This window comes from Plectrocnemia conspersa, unplaced genomic scaffold, assembly GCF_051122295.1.
Source record: "Plectrocnemia conspersa isolate PC_06_02 unplaced genomic scaffold, ASM5112229v1 ptg000001l, whole genome shotgun sequence".
NCBI classification, from domain to species: domain Eukaryota; kingdom Metazoa; phylum Arthropoda; class Insecta; order Trichoptera; family Polycentropodidae; genus Plectrocnemia; species Plectrocnemia conspersa.
Genome location: NW_028277165.1, coordinates 10994336 through 11015000, shown reverse-complemented (window position 1 = coordinate 11015000; position 20665 = coordinate 10994336). Strand labels below are relative to the sequence as shown.

Below are 20665 nucleotides of genomic sequence, written 5' to 3'. Positions count from 1 at the left end.
CGAATCTCATCATCGTTACTTTCTATTTATATGATATATTTCTTTAATGAATAAAATACAATCATAAACCATAAACGCATAGACAATAAAATTAATTTTAAATGAGAAGAAATTTATTGAAAAGCAATTTTTATTGACATAATTTGATAAAAACTAAAAAATTCTAAAATTTTTTGTTAGTGCTTGAAACATCGACCTCAAATAACTGAGTAAATGATCTTTATATGTATTATATTTTATTAACTTGTAATTTTGCTTTAAAAATAAATACACAATTTATATAATTTAGAGCAATTGTTGTAAAAAAATATAAGAACTACTAGATATGATATTTTAAAATCAATATACATTTTCTATATATTTTTATATAATACATAAGTATACTTATCGAAAAAAATCGTAAATAACTCACCTTTAATCATACATTATTAATAACAAAAGTACGAAACCGTGACGTTAATCGTGTGTGTATTTAATTTTGTTAGTAAACCTCGTGTCTACCAGTGCGTTACCTTGCTTACAGAATAACTGATAATGAAACTCATCTATTATTTTATTTCTAGTACAATTAAAAATAACATAGAGCGTTTCTCTTCACGACCTAAAATATCGGCGCGGCAGTAAAAACAAAACGTTTACTCAAATTGGGTTCTTTCGTTCGAAAACTGTTTATAAATTGCTCTTTTGCCTCTCGGCCCTGTTTTATACATAAAAATAAGAAACTTTATAATACATATAATATATGTGTAAAGACGTTTTTTTATGATAACAAATTTCGTCTATTTTCGGCATTGAAGTGAAATAGAAGTAGTCACGCGAAAATTTTATAGCGAAATTGTCGAAAAGAGAAATTTGGGTTATGCTTGCAGACGATTTATAAAATTGAATTGTCTAATATTATTGTCAGATATATATATATTTATATATAATAAAGTACAGAAGGTCATGTGACATATGAAATGTAAAACATCGATTTTACACGTACATAGTAAATATAATGTGTTTAATGAACTTTCGTCGTTTACATTCGTGTCATCATTTTTCAGCACGTTGAACTTTGAATTGTGAATAATTTATAGTTTTTTCAAGAAGTATACGAATCATTTGCGGTGAATTTGTAGTTTTTTACATTGACGTTAAAAAGAAAATGTATATAGCGAATCGATGGAATATAAAAAAAACATCAAAATCACCGAACGATGGAAACTGAGTCAGAGATCGTAAACAGGAACCGGTCTTATAAATATTAATTTCATTCGCATTTGCATGAAAATCGTTACAATTCGCTCTATCGGAACGGTTGTAATTATTTTTATTAAATATTTCACGGTGCGTTGTTGTTTTGTATATGAATACCCATGTATACGTACATGCGTATGATGAAAAAATGTTACGCAAAATGTGTTGCTATAATACAATTTCATAACCAAAATTTAGATCATAATTATGTAATTTACTTTTGGACGTCGATCATTATTATTGACGCTTAATGAATTATGCATGTTCATGTGTTACATATCAATACAAATATTTAATTTACTTTTATATAACAACTGTAATTTCCTGATAATATATCTAGATTTTCAAAGTTCTACTAAAAATTTCCGCATTTTTAATCAAAAAATTTTACTTCATTGACTACATACCTTATTCGATATTATATTCAATCGAAATTATAGAGATCATTTAGAATGGTTATTAAATAACAATTCGTATATGATAGTAAAAAAATATTATAAGTCTAAATTTTTAGAGACAATCACAATATTTTTTTTTTTAAATGGACAGATTTAATGAAAAATATAAATTTATATTTTATTTAAACATATACTAATTTATATAGACACAATATTTGAAGAAAAAGGTAAGAGTATAAAAATTCCAAAAAAAGTTGCATTTCTGACTGTGTACCTGCTTTTGTTATTGCTCATCTGGCCCGGCCGTTTGCCAATATTTCTTTTGAATCAAAATTAATTTATTAATTAAATATTAAAAATAGTTATATTGCACGTAATTGTAGATACTAATTGTAGTAGCGAGAAAAATATTTACAAAACAATTATTTTATAGTCTAATTATTTTTTCTTAAAGTTATATAAATTCAAATTTTATTGTGGATTGACATTAAAAATTATTTAAGGCAATATCATCAAACTGTCGTTTATGTGTTATACCATTATTGCTGTCGTGTCGCCGTAACATTAATTTATCATCAAAATTAACGAAGTGAAATGTGTTAAATCACGTTAACGTTTCTCTAATGTCATTAAGCACGACAAACGTTATTTTTTAAATGAAACATTCTAAACTCAATGTTTAAAACATATTTTATAAAATACAAACCAGTAACTTTTATAAATTTAAAAACCACAAACTCGAAGTTTGAATGTTTAACTGACCTAATTTATTCGTGGAAATGAATTTATAAAAATATTCGGTTTCTCAAAAATAAATGTTTTAGTAACCGAATTTTAGTTGATGCAAATTGCCACCATTATTAAGCCGGCGTCACAATGTTAGATTCATTTTACATTTTTTTTTGCTTATTTTTTCTACTCCGCAAACAAAGAGAAATGAAGGGCAGTTAAAGTGGCGTAACGCATCGATTTTTACATCGTAGTTGTAATTTTCGGCTAACGATAATAGTACATATATGAAAGTGTTACGTATGCGAATAAATCTGCATGTATTTAATACTGAGTATGGTACAAAAATCGATTTTTTTTGTTTCACTACGATGTAAAAATAATTTAGACGCTTTTTCATGTTGCGGCATTTTTAGCGAGTTGTATAATGTTTAACTATATTATATACAAAAATAATTAAATCATATAAAAGATATTAGTAGACGCATTCAATTTGTGCTATTATTGTATAAGTGTATAATACATACGTGTTTACTCTAGTATTATCAGTGGCGTAGCTAAGGTATGTGCCGCCCAGGGCGATCCTTAAAATTGCCGCCCCCCTAATACATTTTTTTAGGGAAAAAACTCAGTATTTCTTAAAATAATAAATTGGTTAATATTAAGCTCTTGTTGTTCGTAGATTAATATATGTTTTAGTGCATTCAGGGTTAAGAACCACACCCATCGCGAATATGCCACCCCCAAGCAAGTGCCGCCCGGGCGGCCCACCCCCTCCGCCCCCCCCATAGCTACGCCACTGAGTATTATTGCGTCACGTAGTCTCCAAGTACATCATATTCGCTAGAGGTACTTACCCTTCTTAATTTCTAAATTTTGGCCAATGTGATGATTCGGGTCGGATACAGACGGATTTGTTATTGTCTACGAAAAATCTAATAGTAATTCCCATGCTTATCGACTATGATTTAAACAGCTGTAGTCCTGGGAATGATGTCATATGGACCTTGAAATGTCCAGGGATCTATAGGCACAATACTGTTCTTTCGACAATTTTTCGATACTGAATATGTCATTTATACAGGTGCTATATAATTGCGTTTCATCTAATCTCTGCAATGCATATATAAACATCCACGTGAATAATGAATTTAGATAAAAAAAAGAGTCTGAAAATGCTTTATAAAACATACAAACTACAGTCGATTCCGCTTAATCGGGACACATTGGGACACAAATATCCCTTATCAGAAGTCTAAAATTCACGTGTAAAGCAATAACATCGTACCGTCGCCGTGGGAACACTAGCTACCTAGCATTCCCACTGCGACGGCGTCGACACGATTTTATTGCTTTTGACGTGAATTTTTTACTTCTGAGAAGTGATAATTGTTTTTGCGTTCCTCCGCTTATTTTCCGCTGAGAGATTAGTTAGTTTAAGTTGTATTTTGGACTTGACTTATTAAAAGTTCTAAAATTATAATTAGTTTTAGAACTTTCATTGTGTAAATATATTAATTATTACATATGTAAAAGCTTAAATAATCTAGTACCTACCAGATAAATTATATTTTCAATGATAAAAACGTATCAATGAAAATGTATTCCTATATTATTTTACTGAAAAATAGTTTCGGGTTATGATAACCCGTAACAAGCAAAATTCGTGTCCGGAATAATTCTGTCCTGAAAAATCCGAGCACCGTTTTTCGTTACTTCTCAGAAACAGTAGAGAACCATTCTTGAAGATGGTCATTACCTGCGATGAGAAATGGATTTTCAACGTTAAACAAAAGAGATTAAGATAATGTTTAGACAGCAAAGTTATTTTTTCATCAGAAAAAAAATAATCAATAAGAATAATAACCGAATCACGAATAACATACCTAAAAACGTTGCTGTTTTTGCCTTTCGCTTAGTTCGTGCGGTACCCAAAAATATTTTTTATCTTTAATATGGCATCCAAATGTCGTGAAACGGTAGCGTGGGAAAACTGTAAATCTATTGCAAGTGTCCGACCAGCTTATTAATTTATATTTCAACAATGTTACTTAATCATATGAATGTTTTTCACGGGACTCATTTTCATGGTTAATATTGCCAGTACGAAATTTTTGGTACAGACGCATCACAGTTCTCTGTCTAATAGTACCTTCATCAAATCGCAAATTGATATTTCTCATGGCCTGCGCCGCATTGAGTTTCAGTTTAAATTCGTACAAAAATAGTATACTTTTTAATCGACATTATATTGCATAGGAGCGCAAATAAAAAAAAAATAAAACACAGCAGTTCTCGTGACACAAGTGAAAAATGTCTTGTTCTAATCACTGAGTAAAAAATCAGTCATTTAATTTAATACAACCTAATACGTTTCTTGACTTGCGAGGTAAGTTACAGATTGATATTGAGCTCCACTGACTGTGAATTTTGAATTGAATGTAATATTTGCACAGCACATTTAAATACAGTAGTTAACAAACTTCCTTTATAGATTATCTAAATTTATTATTATTTAATGCTTGTTAATGCAATTATAATTGCAAATGAAATATCGTAGTAACAGGAACTGCTGTCCATGATTTAATATATTATTCATATTAAAATAAATTGTCATGAAATTAAAAATGTATACTATTTAGCGACGTTTACTTCTTTATCTGGTATCTGCAATTTTGCATCATCTTTCTCCACATTTTAGGCTATTTGTTGAAAAGTGTAACTATTTATCATTTATCTGTCCAGTTGTATAGTAAAATCGAATTGCCATAATAGATAATAATGAGCAACTTATTTTTCTTTTCTTCGTTATATTTTATTGCAGTACAGCAAATCATTTGTGGAGTAATACAGACCGTTCAATAACACACTCACCACTCGCAGATCTAATCTAGTCACGAATGCTTTCATGTCCACATTGCGGTGACATTGAGCGATTGCCATCAAAGAAAGTTTTGCTTTGATTTCAGCCGAGATGGAGAACATGTGCTATCCTTGGGGGTTGCCACCGCCGGCTTACAGTTTCAGCCACCAGCATACAAGAAACAGATTCGGATCTACCCTTGACATCAGGGACACTTGTCCACCGACAGCGCAGCAAAACTTACTACCCAGAAGACAGAGAAGTCCGTCTCTACCGCCGATATTAAATTATCAACAAGAAGATCACGAAAATGTGGAACACCACGATAGTTCAGCGATGAAATTCTTGAATAAGACTAAATCGAAACATGGATACGAAGAAGGCGAGGGAGAAACTTCTGGATACGCTAGCGATACTGTGCCTCAATCTTCGCCTGAATCTTGGAAGATTGACAAGACGAGGAACAGCAACAGTAGATCGGATCATGTTTTTGCGAATGATGAACCGAGGAATAGGAAACCGTTACCAGCTTGGCATCAAAATACAAGGTAATACAATATTTATATACTATGTATTGATTTTTTTTATTATTCTTCAAAGAAGTATTTTAGTTTTCCAAAGCTTTTAATAATTTAATAAATGAATCTAGATGGTTGACGGAATATTATAAAAAGCATGGTAAACGAATAAAAATAGGTTCGCCATTGATTTAGTAGTGATTTATTAGACCCCGGAAATCGGTCACGAACCTATTCCGCCCCTTAATAATATATTCCGTCAGCCGCCTAAATTTTCTTTACTCTATATATTTTATTAATAAAACGTACTCAAAAAAATTCAACGTTAAATATATTATCTATAATAGTGTCCTAAACATTTTAAGAAATGGGTTTGGATTACAATTTTGAATTGTATGGCGTACTAAAATATTTGATCGCATGCAGCGCGAAGAGTTATTTATAATGATCTCGGTTTTATTGAGCATTTTTTCCGGAAATGTAGAAATTTACTAGAGTTTGCGTTTATTGTTCATGGGGGCGTAGGCAACCTTGTGACCTGCAGATCATATATTACACTCCTGCTCTATACCAGTGCACCGAAATATTTTCTTACATATAGCACACCAAAGCTCTTTTCAGAATTCGCGACATACCGAAAACAAAATATAATTTAAAAAATTGGAGATTCAATAAAAAATAGTATGCAGCTCTTAAGATCAAAGACTAAGAAAAATATCTTAAATCCGTTTTACTAGATGTAAAAAATAAATAATGTTCTAGATACTAAAAAAAATATTTACATAGCAAGGAAAATAAATTAATGATATATTTAACGTTATATTTTAATGAACTCTATTTTACCAAAAATATGGTAAATTTTATTTATTCATGCAAAAGTTGAGTGGAACATATTATGTAATGATAAAGTGCATTTATCGCTTTAAATTTCACTAAATGTGGAACAAAACCGATGGGTTGAGTATTTTTAAGTATTGACAAATTATTGAACGAAAATTCTGCACTTTTTCTGTAATAAAAATAAAATATCTTGATCATTAAGTAAAAATTTAACTTGACCATTAAATATATATATATAAATATGCTTATTATTTGTACGCAAACTAACTGATGGGTTAAGTATTGTAAATTATAGACAGATTTTTCTACCACATTTTAAAATAACTTAAAACTGATATAAAATTACAAAAGTTCCCTTTCAAAAGATTTTCGAAACAAAAAATCATACTAAAAAACTAAAAAAGTACGTTTTCTTACTTATTATATTGTAAAATATAAGAATAATAAATCAAGTTTTGTAATTAGGATTTTATTATGAAAAGTTAAATTTAAGTATTTTAACTACAAAAATAAATTGTTCTTAGTATTTATTTTACGAAATTATTATCTTTTTCGACGTTGAAAATGAAATTACGTTTTTTGTGTTTAATATTACATAAAAATTAAGCTAAAAAATCTTTTACGGAGTAATTTACAATTTTTATTCTCTTCTTTATGGAAAAAAATGTTTGTATATCATTGTTATTGCTGAAATCTGCCGAGGTAACAAAACGTTTGACGCAAAATTTTGTCATGTGAATATCTGTTTTTTTTTTTAATTTTTAAGTTATTTATTATACTTAAAAGTTATTTATATTAAAAGCGAAATAATAAATGGTAAAATTGGGCTCTCCATAGACCGATACGCTACAGTTATATTTTTGTATATTATATACACACATGAATCAAATTTATCTCAATATTTGAGAATTTATAAATCACATGCACTGTCCAGTTGGATTTTAATGAGCCATCAAGATATTCCTCTGTGAGATTAGGCAAATATAGGAAAACGTGATCTGTGATAATCGATCGGAATTATAATTACAAAATAATTAATAATTCCGATCTTTTAATCACGATAGAAATTTAAAATGAGTGTTCATATAGGATTCAAACCCATTGACTTCATTTTAAAAAAACTATTTATACAATATTATAAAAATATGTTAGTTTAGATTTAGGCAGACGACGGAATATTATTTAAATCTGGTCTAGGACATAATAAATAATTACCGCATATAACAATTTTTGTTAAGTAACTTAATACTTTCAGGAGATATGTAATTACCCCTCTTTCCGCTTTTATTCGTCAGTAATGTGAAATTAAAGTTTAGAAAAATATTGAATTTAAACGCTATAAAATAATTAGTGCTTATATATTATTCCAAAAATATACAATTTATTGTTAATGAATAAATAATAAATGATTTTTATTCCATGCTCTAGTAATATATGTAGTACATATATCAACAAATAATGTTGTTTTATATATAATAATAATAAATAAATATATATTTTAGAGATTATGCTAAGTATACTTTGAGTCAATAAACAATTAAAATATCGCTCATACTAATAAATATTTATTAGTAAAAGTAAAATAATAAAATTAATGTCGCTGTCAAACGATCCTATGTTTTGATAGATTGATTAGATAGCTTCAAATTGGTTGATATAATTATAACGTCCGAAAAGATTTTGCTGTTTTTGATAACCAAATAGCACGCAATATCAATTTAGTACAATCGAAATCTACAACCTCATTTACATTGCTAAGTCCAAAATATATACGGGGAAAATAATATTTCAGGCTTTCTATAATCGCATGAAAATGCTATACATAATTGTCTATTTATACTTTTATATACCATTTGTAACATCACTTTATTATTGAAAAGGAAAATTTCACAAAACCGTTTATGCTATATTGTATTCTGCATCTACTTTCCACTTGACAGGCGAAAGGTTAAGAATCTAAGATTGTTTTTAAGTAATTGTAAATGATTTGATATACTTATAATTATTATTATACAACGAGTAACATTTACGAATATAATTTACAGCATTTTTTCAATAATAAACAACAATAACCAGGGACGATAATTCAGTTTTTTCTAGGAGGGGGGGGGGGGAGGGCAAATGTTAGCCAGTCCATGTTCGTTTTTTTTATTATTTCGATTTCATAAGAAATTATAGTATTTTATTAATTGCCAAATTCAAGGTAGAACATTCACGTCAAAAACAATTAAATCGTGCCGTCAGCATCTAAGATTTTTTATAACAATATTATGACTTACAATAAATAATAATCGAATGAAGCATATCTAAACCGAATTTTGACCAATAGGAGAGCGCAAAAAACAATTATCCCTTCTCAGAAGTCAAAAATCCACGTCAAAAGCAATAAAATCGTGTCGGCGCTGTCGCAGTGGGAACGCTCGTTACCGAGCGTTCCCACTGCGACAGCGCCGACACGATTTTATTGCTTTTGACGTGAATTTTTGACTTCTGAGAAGTGATAATTGTTTTTGCGCCCTCCTATTGACCACAATTCGATTTGAATATACTTTGACTAATGCTTTCATATCAAAAGTCTGTAATAATACCGGTAAGGATAACTATCATATTTTTAAAACTATGAAGCAATATGCGAAATGTGACGTCTGTCTGTACTTATTTTTCTGTTCCTATTTTGTTTTTAAATTATAATTAGTTTAAGAGCTTTCATTATATTCAAGTTGGGTTTGGTTAACTCGTGTAGGTTAGATTTTGGTTTGAACAGCAAATGGACCTTTTGTATCTGTCAAATTGAGTTTCATAGACATTTAAGACCAGAATAATTACACTTGCGCCTACAGTTAAATTATATTTTCGTCAGTAGAAATATATATCTACTGATGAAAGTCTTTTCTCTCGGTCAATTTTACTAAAAATATGGTAAATTGTATTCATTCATGCAAACGTTGAGTGGCACTTCAATATATTATGTAATGATTTTTCGCTTCAAAATTCACTTAAGCTCTTTTAAAATTAATTTCATGGTATCCGACTGATTCACCGGTAGTGTATGTTCCATTTGATCGATGGATTCGCGAATAAAATCCCTATTTCTGATAGATTTGCCTGAAATACCATCTTCAGCAGCTAACTCCCCCCCCTGACATTAGCGAAAATAATTTAGTTAATGTAATGTAATTGTGGTGGTAATTTTAGTAGTTAATGTGCGCGGATAGTAATACATTCTTAGAACAATCAATGTGTTTTATCATATGTATCTTCTCTGATAAAAAATGTATGTCGTTAAAACAAAGACGCGAAACTCGACACGTCCGACACAGCTATATGTACACGGAAGCCATTTACGTAACATGTGTGCCAATTAAACGTGGCCCAAATCTAAAAATTTCCGTTCGAAGATTTTCTTTAGCGATTTCCATCACGCGAACGACACTGGCCACCTCGGTATTGGTACACTTTTAGGTAAAAGGGGCAGCGCTTAGCATAACGCGGCTAGGGGGTGATGGCAGACCAGTCAGCACCCCGCATTTCACATCATCGGACGTTCTTGAACGTTCTCAAGCAAACTCACTTAGATGCTGTTAAAAAATGACACCCAACCAATTGATAAATTTATTTCGAGAAGGACACAAGAGGAGGAACGCATAAAGCGCTGGACCAAAGAAGAACAGCGTCCTCGCTGGGGAGACAGAGGAGTAGCTGCCGGTCGTCTTTGGGAACCTCAAGATGCAGACTCTAGACTACCACAGGTATATTTATATCGATAGTATTGAAATAATAACCAGTTCAAACATTGACCTCATTTTAAGGTTCATTCAAAAGGAACTCCTTCGTGGGTGGAACGCAGCTTAAACATGATCGATAATGGTGATTCGCAAATTCTCGTCATTGATCAACAAAGCAGTCACTCATCAGGGGCTGACACGGAATTTAAAAATATGTCAGAAGCACAAGAGAAGTATGTCTATTTTGTAGTGTATTAGGTCAGTCCATAAATTCATATTTATAGTTTGATTTGGTTCTGATAATATAATATAAAGTATGAGCTACGTTTGTATTTATTATTGGAGCAATACGATCTAGTTTGATTTTCATTTAAGCACTTAAATATTTATCAAATATTGTATAAACTGATTAAGTGTTATCACCTAGACATGATATATAGTCTTTAATATAAATAGACGATTTTTTTAATGAAATATCAAGTATTTTTTAAATTTATATTTTGAACGTAATAAACTTTTTTTTACTGTGATGTACACCGAGTGTACGTGTCATCTTGATACTTGAGCATCTATATAAATATGTCCAATAAAACATTCATATTTTAAATATTTCCTCAAAATACAATTACATATTAAATTAGATAATTACAATATATAAGCAGTCATCGGAAGTAACAAAAATAAATATTATGTTACCACAATCTGGTATCAGTTCATTTATACGGAATACTTGCGATTTCCAGTGCATTTAATATAATTTTATAACGACTCGAAGATTTATTCACCAGGATGTTTATCGAGTGATAGTTTCACAATTTCTGACCTTCAGTATGATTTTGGAAAATCGAAGGCAAAATCAACTGGTCCTGATTTCATTCCAGCTGGTGAACTTTAAACTATGCAATACCTATTGCTTGTTTTCAAACTTTCATTTAAAACAAATATTTTCCTTAGTATGGAAAATTACAAAAGTGACTCCCATACATTAAAGGGCAACAAATACATGATAGAGAATTATAGACCAGTGTTGACTTTATCAACACCATACCTTTATAAGTATACTTCAAACACATCGAATAGTACTTGTTCGATCAACAGAAATTTTGTAACGAAAAATCTCGATGCAATCAAATAGATGTCTACCACTATGATTTTGAAAAGGCTTTTGATAACGCTTGTCATGCCTTTTTTAAAAGTAAAGGGTTTTGGTTTTCATATGAAATTATTTATTTATTTAAATCGTAAATATGTTCAATGCTGGTCACACAAATCGTCTGAATACATTGCTACGCCAGGATTTCCTCAAGGTTTTAATATCAAATAATTAGTGTTTTTTCTATTTAATAATGATATTAATAAAAATATTCGTTAGTCAAAATTCTTATTAAAATGTTCCTTAAAATATATTTCATTGAGAATTGTAAATTGTATCAGTTTGATGATGAAAATATATGTGTGTGGTAATAATTATTGTTTTCCCCAAATTTAAATCACCAGTTTTTACATGTACACTGAGTGTACATCTCCGGTGCGCTTAAACATTTTTTGCACCGTAATTGTTTTTTTCTAATCATAAACTGGTCACTTGTATTTTAATTTATATAATTATAAATTTTCTGACTGATCTCATATTATGAATTAATAAGAAGCAAGTAATAATTAGCTCATTATTTCAGAAACACTTACCTCTTGGGGCAAAATGTACCGATAGAACCAAATATAAAAGCTGAACGAGAATATAGAAGATTGAAAGCTTTGGAATTGCAAGCGGCTATAGTGCAACAATTAGAAGACAGGGAGAGACAGAAGAAAGAAGAAAAAGAGAAGAGAATAAGAGAGGAAAGGGAAGAAGAAGAGCGCTTTAGAAGACAGCAGGAGTTGGAGAGGCAGAGGTTGGACGATGAAAGGCGAATTATTGAAGAAAAACAAAAAAGGGAACAGAAGAGAGCCGAAGCTTTGAGACTAGCGTTGGAGCGCGCTGAACAACAAGCGAAAACCGAAAAAGAAAACAAAAAAAATAGAAAGTTGAGAGAAAATTTCGACGCGATGAGTCTCAACTCGGAAGCAGATTATTTCGAAAGGTATTCGGAGCGCACTCCCAAAAGTGAGAATGCTAGAAACACAGAATCAAAGTTGATACAGAACGTTTATTTAGAACAAACTTTCAAAAAAGACGGTAAAATGTATTGTCAAGTTCCATCTGATGCAAGTATGATGTCAAACCCTCAATCTGCTAGATATGATAACATATCTAGCGATATCCCGTATGGAGATGTACCTAAAAAGTTGGAGACGCCCAGACAGAATCCATCTGATAGTATTAGTGCCATAGTTCACAATGGACAAACAATGAATATGATGCCAGATGTGCCTCTGAGCTTAGTACAGATTCCATTGTCTCAAGATATGTTCACTCCGATCAATTTTTCTAATAATAATGCAGTGCAGATGGCGTTCCTTGTACCTCAGAACATATCAAACGTGTACCCTTGTATACATCAACCGATTAGCATGCAAGCTTTATATACAGTAGATCCTAATCAGCAAAAGATGAATTATCAGACTCAAATTGAAACTGACGATAACGCAAAAGACAGAGGAAACAAGCTATTGACGCCTTCAAAGTATAGAAATCCAAATTATAGAGACGCTAGTACTCAAACTGATTTGGAAACAGTGTCGTTGAAAAGTATCGGTATTGATAGCGACAAATCTGCTAGAAAGTCCAAATTAGATGATTTAGAAACTTTAGAGCAGAACACGCCTGAAGAAAAGTTAAACTCTTCAACGCTTAAGAAAGAAAAGAGACTCAATTCGGAAGAGAGGGCTCTGAATAAAGATTTGGAAAGTAGACCGAAATGGGGCGTGAATAAACCGCCGACTCAGTATAAGAAGCAGAGTGAAAAAGACATATTTTATACTCAAAAAAGAAAGCTTCGCCAGCGCAAGAGAACACAAGATAAACAGTATACTTCTCACTCTAGCGACGATAATAGATCTCCAAGTCCAGCTAAGAAAAGCGGCGAAAAGACTAGAGTTAGCCTGAGTGATTATCATTGGAGGAAAAAGGAAATAAAACCAGATAAAAGTTTATATTCTGGAAATATGACTGTAGAAACTACGCAAATATTGCCATTGGAATGCGATCAATCGGGAATCGTTCATATTGGAGAGAAGTTACCGTATCATAACCAAAAAAGAGTTTATACTGAAAAGAAACCGCCGATTCAGAGAGGAATGTCTTTATCTACAAAATTCATGAACGATAAGTATGGCAATCCCAAATTGTGGCAAGATAATATATTATCAGAGCCAAAGAGCAAGTACGAGGAAGATATAAATATAAAAGACAAGTTAGAAAATAGGAAAAAATATGTCGATAGTCTAAATATAGCGAAAAGAGATCATTCGAACTATTATAAAGACGAAGAATCGAATCAGCCTATTATTTTAGATCAGCTGAGATCTCTTAGAGACAGTCTGAAAAAACAGCAGCAGATTTGGGGAAAATATGATAACAATCGCCGATCTCCGAGTCCTAAAAACGAAGTGGATTTAGAAATGGAATAGGTTAGAAGCGCCGCCATATTGAGTAGTTTTTAATTGTTGCACCTAATAGTCATAAAATTCAGATCGTTACGCTTTTTCGTTCATGGTGACGCATTGGGGGAAATTGTTTGATCAATTCGCTATTGATCCGAGGGAGTGGAACCTTCCTAGTATATTATTAGAACGACAGTGTTTCTAAGAAAGTGCTGCGATTCGCACGCGCTCTATCATGGATGACCTATTCGGGAAGAAGAAGGAAGTAGCGCCAGTGCTAGATTTATCACAAACCACCATAAACTCTCAGGAAGAATTCAGAAGGACTTTTGAAAAAGTGCCCGATTTTAAAGTCAAGCAAGAGAAGGTAAGACGAATGGCTGACTATTTAAACGATGGATTATATCATATACGGTTCTAAAAGGTTCGTCCTGAAGATGTAACAGTCAAAGATGGGATTGAAGATCAAAAGTTTAAGATATCAAAGAAAGAGTTCAGGTTGTATGAAAAGTTGGGTACGAAGGGATACGAGGCGAGACAGTTTACCTTTATGGATCCGATACCTGTTGAGATGCAGTCTTTGAAGTTGGAAGATTTGTATTCTGTGTCGATCGATTGGAAGATGCTTACTTCGTTGAGGCCAAAGGCGAAGTTGGATGAAGAGTTCTTCAGCAGGTATGTTTATTGTCAAGCTATTCAGCCATTACGTATTATTCGTAATTATTTGCTCATGGATTTTTCCTATTTTTGTATCAAGTACAATTTGTTTAATTATTATAGAAACGCGATGTTCTCGTAGCATTATCTACGTTTCGTAGAATCCAGTCGTATCCAAAGATTGTTTTCAAAGGATTTCGGACTTTGTAGCTGGATCAGTGTAGACGTGAAGTGGGAAGCGGCCGCTTCCTCAGCCTTTTAATTCTCGGCAGAGCTTCATTTAGCGCGGGTTCTGATGGAAAATCTCTTAATAATAGTTTCCGACAAAAGTGTATTTCGAATGGAAGTGTCTGATATAATCTATCTATGGGCTTATACATGTTATGGTAGTTATACACTCGCATAGTTTTTGGGAGTGGAAATAGATTTATTATAGTACCTTAATTGGTAACGTTGAATGTTTAGTATGTTTTGCACATGGACGTCATTTTTTGAGGGGGGGCATCCCCCCCCCATTGAATTTGGCCAGAAAAATGCGTGTCATTAATTAATTATAGTTTTAGAACTTTCATTAAGTCCAAAATACAACTTAAACCAACTCATCTCTCAGCGGAAAATAAGCGGAGGAAGTAGTACAGACAGACGTCGCATTTCCCATATTGCTTCATAGTTTGTTTGCACTTGGATATTAGATTATGTTTTATAAATATGATAGCCATCCTTATCGATATTACTACGCACCCTTGCTATGAGAGTATTGGTTAAAGTATATTCAAACCGAATTTTGGTCAATAGGAGGGCGCAAAACCATTATATACCACATAAATAACAAAAACATGTTAAATTTTTTAAACAAAATGGCGGATCAGGCTGACTAGCGAATTTAGCCTAGATATATGTACATACACAAGATCTATTGTTAGGAAAAGTCGATATGAGTAAAACCATGGAAGTTATCGTGTCCTCTTATATGTATATAGAGATTAGTCATGAGTCCCTTTGTAATTAATATTTTTCTTAATAAATCTACCTAAAAGCGTCTCGATGTCAATATTGTACATACATGCCTTGATTTGCATAACGTACAGAAGGACAGTAGCCCAAAACTATGTATTAACGAATGAGAATGATTCATATAATAAATGTTTTCTTATAGGTTAGTAGAATTGGGTAAATCTGAACTGAGAACTCAAAACAGAGACAAGAGAGAAGCCGTTATGAATACAGCAGTCAGGAAGACCAAGAACAGGTCCGGGGTGATCGAAACGAGGGTCGTTTCTTGTTCGGAATGTGGTGAAGAATTTTGTGATGGTAAAAATATCTATGCGAATATAAGATTTTTATATTATATTTGAATACAATATATTTCTGATTGTAGGTAAACTTTGCATCGTCAACAACTACGATAGTCTAGCTAGGGTTCAGGTCGAACCCGAACGGAAAGTGATGAAGTCTACGACCAACAACCAAGACGGTGGCAAACTAAGAAGGATCAAGCGCAGAGGAAGGAGGAGGACCAGAAGCAAGAGCGCCGGTGCCAAACAGACGAGCAAACCGAAGGGAAAGTCATCCGGTGCCAAAAGCGACACTGAAATCTAATTTGAAACTCGTTAGCTTATGCACAAAAGGCATTTTTCTTGTTATTTTAAGTACGTGATAATATGAGATTCCATCGATTTTTATCTATTTAAACAGATGTGCGATTATACGAATAGCGCTCATATCAAATATTTAAACATTCTTTAGTCACAACGTTTACGTAAAGTAATAATTTATATAATATTTCATAGTATATGACTGAGATCAACTTAATATTTATACGAAGAGGAAGATAGGTGCAGAATTAAGACAATTTTTAATATCTCAATTTTTGTATTGTTTATTAAGCAAAAATAAAACATTTATAAATCATTTTCATGAACCTTTATTGTGAGATGGTCCCTAACTGATATACACTTTATATATCAATTGAAAGACATATATATATTTAACTCTGCATGAACGGAAAAATTGCTACTATAAATAAAAACAACATAAGAGGAACATTGACGAGAGCTTCCGCTCACAACGTTGATTATCCACATTTGGCGCGTGACGAGTCAACGGAACTATTAAGGCATAGGTGTGATTATTAATATCGCTTTGAAAGGTACCGAAACTATACAATATAATAAATTTAATTTTAAATCAAAATAAGTACAAGAGCACTCGCTCGATCCGCTCGTGGATAATCAATTGTGAATAACTTTCGAACGTAAGATTAAGTTAAAATGACTCGACGATTAAAGTACTCAGCTAGCAACTAATACGAACATTACTCAGGTATTTTTGATATATACGTTTATATAAAATTTATATTCCTGCTTTTGCGAATTCTTGCATCAGTCTAAATCGGCTGCGTAAACACAACCGATTACAATAAATAACATTCTTTCAAAACAAGGTTCATAATTTCAAAACTTAAAAATCACACACAAAAGAAGTTAAAGTATAAAAACGTCGACACAATCAACATATTGACACCGATTGAGAAAATAAAATAGTTTTGAAACATATTTCAAAAATATACCGCCACCACGGACTAGGTATATTTACACAATATTTACAATATAAAGTGGAGGTACGTATTAAAAAAAATAATTCACACAACCAATATACGAGCACACTTTCATGTTTAATTCGTAAAGAAAAAAGAGTATTCGTCGACTAAATATGGATACTTGAAACTTTCGCATACCAAACCGCAAACGATTAATTCGCGTTTAATATTGCAAAAGAAATTGCATTAATTTTAACACTATCTTAAGTTTTACATATTTATATCTAAATAACAATTATAATCACAATGTAAAAATTAAACAACAGGCAACAAATTGAAATAAAAAAAATGAAGAAACTCTCTCGATATATACAAATGAATTTCAAATAGAACACAATCGACAATATTGCTTAGAGTAACAAAGTAGAAAGCCAATTTTATAACATATATATATATATATATATATGAATTTGTAAGGGAAAAAAGTCATATTTATAATAATTACGGTCTCTTCCGAACGTCAGAAAATAAAGGAAGACTACCGCCTATTCTACAATAGATCACTTCACAAAAATATATTATTCATTTATGTTCGATAAAATGTATCTTTTTTTAACTCGACGTATATTTATAAGAATATACACACTGTAATAAATATCGTATTATTAATTGGGACGCTCCGTTTTGTTTATAAAAACGGACACGTTCATTGTACTCGTGATCTTATTGCCCCGATGAGATTAGATAAGCGTTTATATTATTTACATTAACGATCGATGGATATCAGGTAGTCATCGTAACATTAAAAATTGTCTAATTCTCACTTATTCGATAACAATTTGAGGTACTCGACATCACTGCTCGACTGCAGTCAAAACGCACACATCCGTATATCTACATTATATAATTTCACATAGAAGCGGATCCAAATTTTCTAAGTACACATTTCGACACACGATAGGCACTCGATTGCTAAAAATGTTGTCATGTTTTAAAATCAACTAAAAAATGCCAGTCCTATGAGACTACGGTATAAAAAAAATATAAGAATTTAACATTTAAGACTATCCTTACACGATAATATAATAAAGTGTCTTTTAAGGCTTCTTTATATACTTCATTGATCCATTCGGACGTAATCCGTTCGATATCTTGAACGTTATTGCTGTTGCGACCTCGAACTTGGCCGGGGTCGATCGGGCGCTTTCGAATTGGCAAGACAGGTCATTTTGGCACATTGCAATCTACAACGCTTCTACCGATTGCGTTTAAAATACAATAAGCAAAGATTGTACATATGTAAATAAGTCAAATGAATCAATGAAATATGCAAGAATAAAATCAATAAAAACCTCATCTAAGCGCAATTGAACCGGGAGCTATTAAGATCGTGTTATAAAATTACATAAACAATAAATAAATAAATAATGCATATTTCTACATATCGGGCGTCAACTAAACAACAAATCATAATATACATATATAAAGTAAAATATAAATAAAAATTTCAATTCTAGTGCCAGAATAATAACGATTAAAGTGGAATGCACTTTGACTGGTTTGTGGTTTGTTAGCGCAGGTGTTTCGACTTGACTCGTGAGTTGCGTTGACCTGTTGTATTGAGAATATTCTAGCCGTCGGCGGCTGCAATTCACTGGTCTTTGCGCACCTTCTTCTTTCCCTTCTTGGGAGCCTTGGCGTCGGTCCAGTTATCTAAACAGCAAAATAATAACTCAATAATTGTAAAATTATATTTACTTTTGTAAAATTATATTCATATAATCCAACCTGCAGATTCCTCGACATCGGCTTCGGCGTTTACGGGTGGAATCTCAAAGTCATCAGATGCCTGCTTTTTCTTTCCCTTCTTTTCGGCTACAGGTTCCGGCTAAGAAATAATTAAATTAAATCGACCATCTCACACTGCAATAATATAATAGATAGCACAATACCTCTTCTTTCTTCTTCATGTCCGGTGTGGCCGGAGCGGAGCTCGTAGGAGTCTCTTCGGTCTTCACCGGAGTTGCAGATCTTTCGCGCTTTTCAATCTAAAATATTCCCAAGTTTATTAAAAAGAAGTATGAAGTATACGTATTGAACTTTATATATATACCTCTTCGAAGTAGTGTTGCTTCTCGGGCATTAGTTCCTTGAGAACTTTTAAAATATCGCCCGATTTCTCCGGAGAGGCATTCTTGTAATCGGGAACTAGGATTTCTTTCTTTTCCTGTTGCTTGTTGTTTCTCTTTTTGTTTTCTTTGACTGGGCTCTCTTTCTTATCGTCGTCCTTCTTGCGATTCTTCTTGTCGCTCTTGGACGGGACCTTCTCCCAGTCGCCTTCGTCGTAGTCGGCGGGCTTCTCGACCACTTCTTTCTTCGTCTTTTCCCTGGGCTCTTTTGCCTTTTTGGCTTCGGGTTTCTCCTTAGGTTTCTTTTCCGCCTTTACTTCTTTGGGCTTTTCTTTAGCGGGCGACTTTTTGGGTTCGACGGTTTTTTTCGATTTGACTTCGGATTCGTGAGTGACTTGACCGTTTGAAGGAGATTTCTGTAACATCCAAATTCACTTCCATTCAAATAAACTGATTGCATAATAATAAATTGAACAGATTGAAGAAGTGAAAGCATATGCCATTTGCCGTGCCACCTGTTGTAGCGGCTATAAATAGGCAAATCGGGACACGACCGCGCTCTCACCTTGTCCTTGGACTTCTTCTTCTTGCGGCGCTCGTCCGGGGAGGGCGGAGCCGCGGCGGGGACGGCGATCGCCTGGGGCCGCAGCCCCACATATGCGACGAGCAGCGCCGCCGCCGCCACCATCGCCACGACGGCCGCGGGTAGGAGCAGGGAGCTCAGCGGTACGGTGTCCATGACTGAGTCGAGTCGGATCTGGAGCGAAGCGCCGACGGCGACGGGCGACGGACGACAGACGACAAGCGACGGGAACGAGCGCCGACTGACTCGCGACCGGCCAGCGCTGGTGACGCGGCGCGACGTGGGACACGCGCACGACTCTTAACGCGCCGAATGCCGACCATAACCTTTTTCTAATCTATTCTATTTATTCGTCATTATCTTATTAACTGTATCAAATTGTGCTATAATAGATGAAAATATTACAAGGAGTCTTACAAATATTCAAAGTGCACAAATACAAAATTTTAATTCGAAGAAAGAATAAATAATCAGTACCAAAACAATATTATTTTAATTCAGTGTTTCAGTGAAAGCTTTTATCAAAAATGCAGAGACAAAATTGAAATTCTCTAAAATCTAAAAAAGATACGTCATTTAGAGGCAGGTAAGGGCATTAAAATTTAGCTACAAAAAATCATGTCATTAATTAAATACTATGAAATTTAAATATTAAGAAAAACTGAAATGACTTCCCCTATTCTAAACTAGGAATTTTTTTTGGTAATCCCTCAAAGAAAATCTAAAAAAACGGTATCCAGAAAATATTTTTTAAAATATGTCATTTCAGTGAAATAATATTAAAATACATTTTCACCGGTACATATATTTTTACAAGTGAAAATATCATTTTTATAATTGTAAAATTATGATTTAAACTTTTCCATATGTATACATTAACATACTTTTCGTTATTTATTTAC

At 32.6% G+C, this 20665-nt stretch overlaps 3 protein-coding genes across 3 annotated transcripts in view; 2 read left to right on the top strand and 1 right to left on the bottom strand.

The window, feature by feature from the left end:
- The window catches only part of LOC148238846 (uncharacterized), an 18825-nt gene extending 4796 nt beyond the window's left edge, over nt 1-14029 (top strand). Inside the window, exons 2-5 of the mRNA XM_088192446.1 lie at nt 5336-5777; nt 10213-10336; nt 10397-10545; nt 11989-14029. Of these exons, the coding sequence (XP_088048572.1) occupies nt 5336-5777; nt 10213-10336; nt 10397-10545; nt 11989-13882 (2609 nt within the window). The 3' untranslated portion in view covers nt 13883-14029. The remainder of the gene's footprint in view (nt 1-5335; nt 5778-10212; nt 10337-10396; nt 10546-11988) is intronic.
- Nucleotides 13960-16424, top strand: LOC148238845 (uncharacterized). The gene is made up of 4 exons (XM_088192768.1): nt 13960-14222; nt 14280-14530; nt 15669-15823; nt 15891-16424. Exons 1-4 carry the CDS (start codon nt 14091-14093, stop codon nt 16109-16111), a joined length of 759 nt encoding a protein of 252 aa, XP_088048894.1. The 5' UTR covers nt 13960-14090; the 3' UTR covers nt 16112-16424.
- On the bottom strand, nt 16365-20011 carry LOC148238844 (uncharacterized). The gene is made up of 5 exons (XM_088192757.1): nt 19746-20011; nt 19165-19596; nt 19004-19099; nt 18840-18939; nt 16365-18764 (listed from the first exon to the last, which is right to left on the bottom strand). The coding sequence occupies exons 1-5, from the start codon at nt 19917-19919 to the stop codon at nt 18703-18705; spliced, it is 864 nt and encodes a 287-aa protein (XP_088048883.1). The 5' UTR covers nt 19920-20011; the 3' UTR covers nt 16365-18702.
- Between the last annotated feature and the right edge of the window lie 654 nt (nt 20012-20665).

Coding starts and splice junctions, on each gene's coding strand:
- LOC148238844 (XM_088192757.1), bottom strand. CDS start 19,919: ATGGACACCGTACCGCTGAGCTCCCTGCTCCTACCCGCGGCCGTCGTG. Junction 18,940..19,003: donor ACATGAAGAAGAAAGAAGAG/GTATTGTGCTAT, acceptor ATTATTTCTTAG/CCGGAACCTGTAGCCGAAAA. Junction 18,765..18,839: donor CGATGTCGAGGAATCTGCAG/GTTGGATTATAT, acceptor TTTGCTGTTTAG/ATAACTGGACCGACGCCAAG.
- LOC148238845 (XM_088192768.1), top strand. CDS start 14,091: ATGGATGACCTATTCGGGAAGAAGAAGGAAGTAGCGCCAGTGCTAGAT. Junction 14,531..15,668: donor GATGAAGAGTTCTTCAGCAG/GTATGTTTATTG, acceptor GTTTTCTTATAG/GTTAGTAGAATTGGGTAAAT. Junction 15,824..15,890: donor TGGTGAAGAATTTTGTGATG/GTAAAAATATCT, acceptor TTCTGATTGTAG/GTAAACTTTGCATCGTCAAC.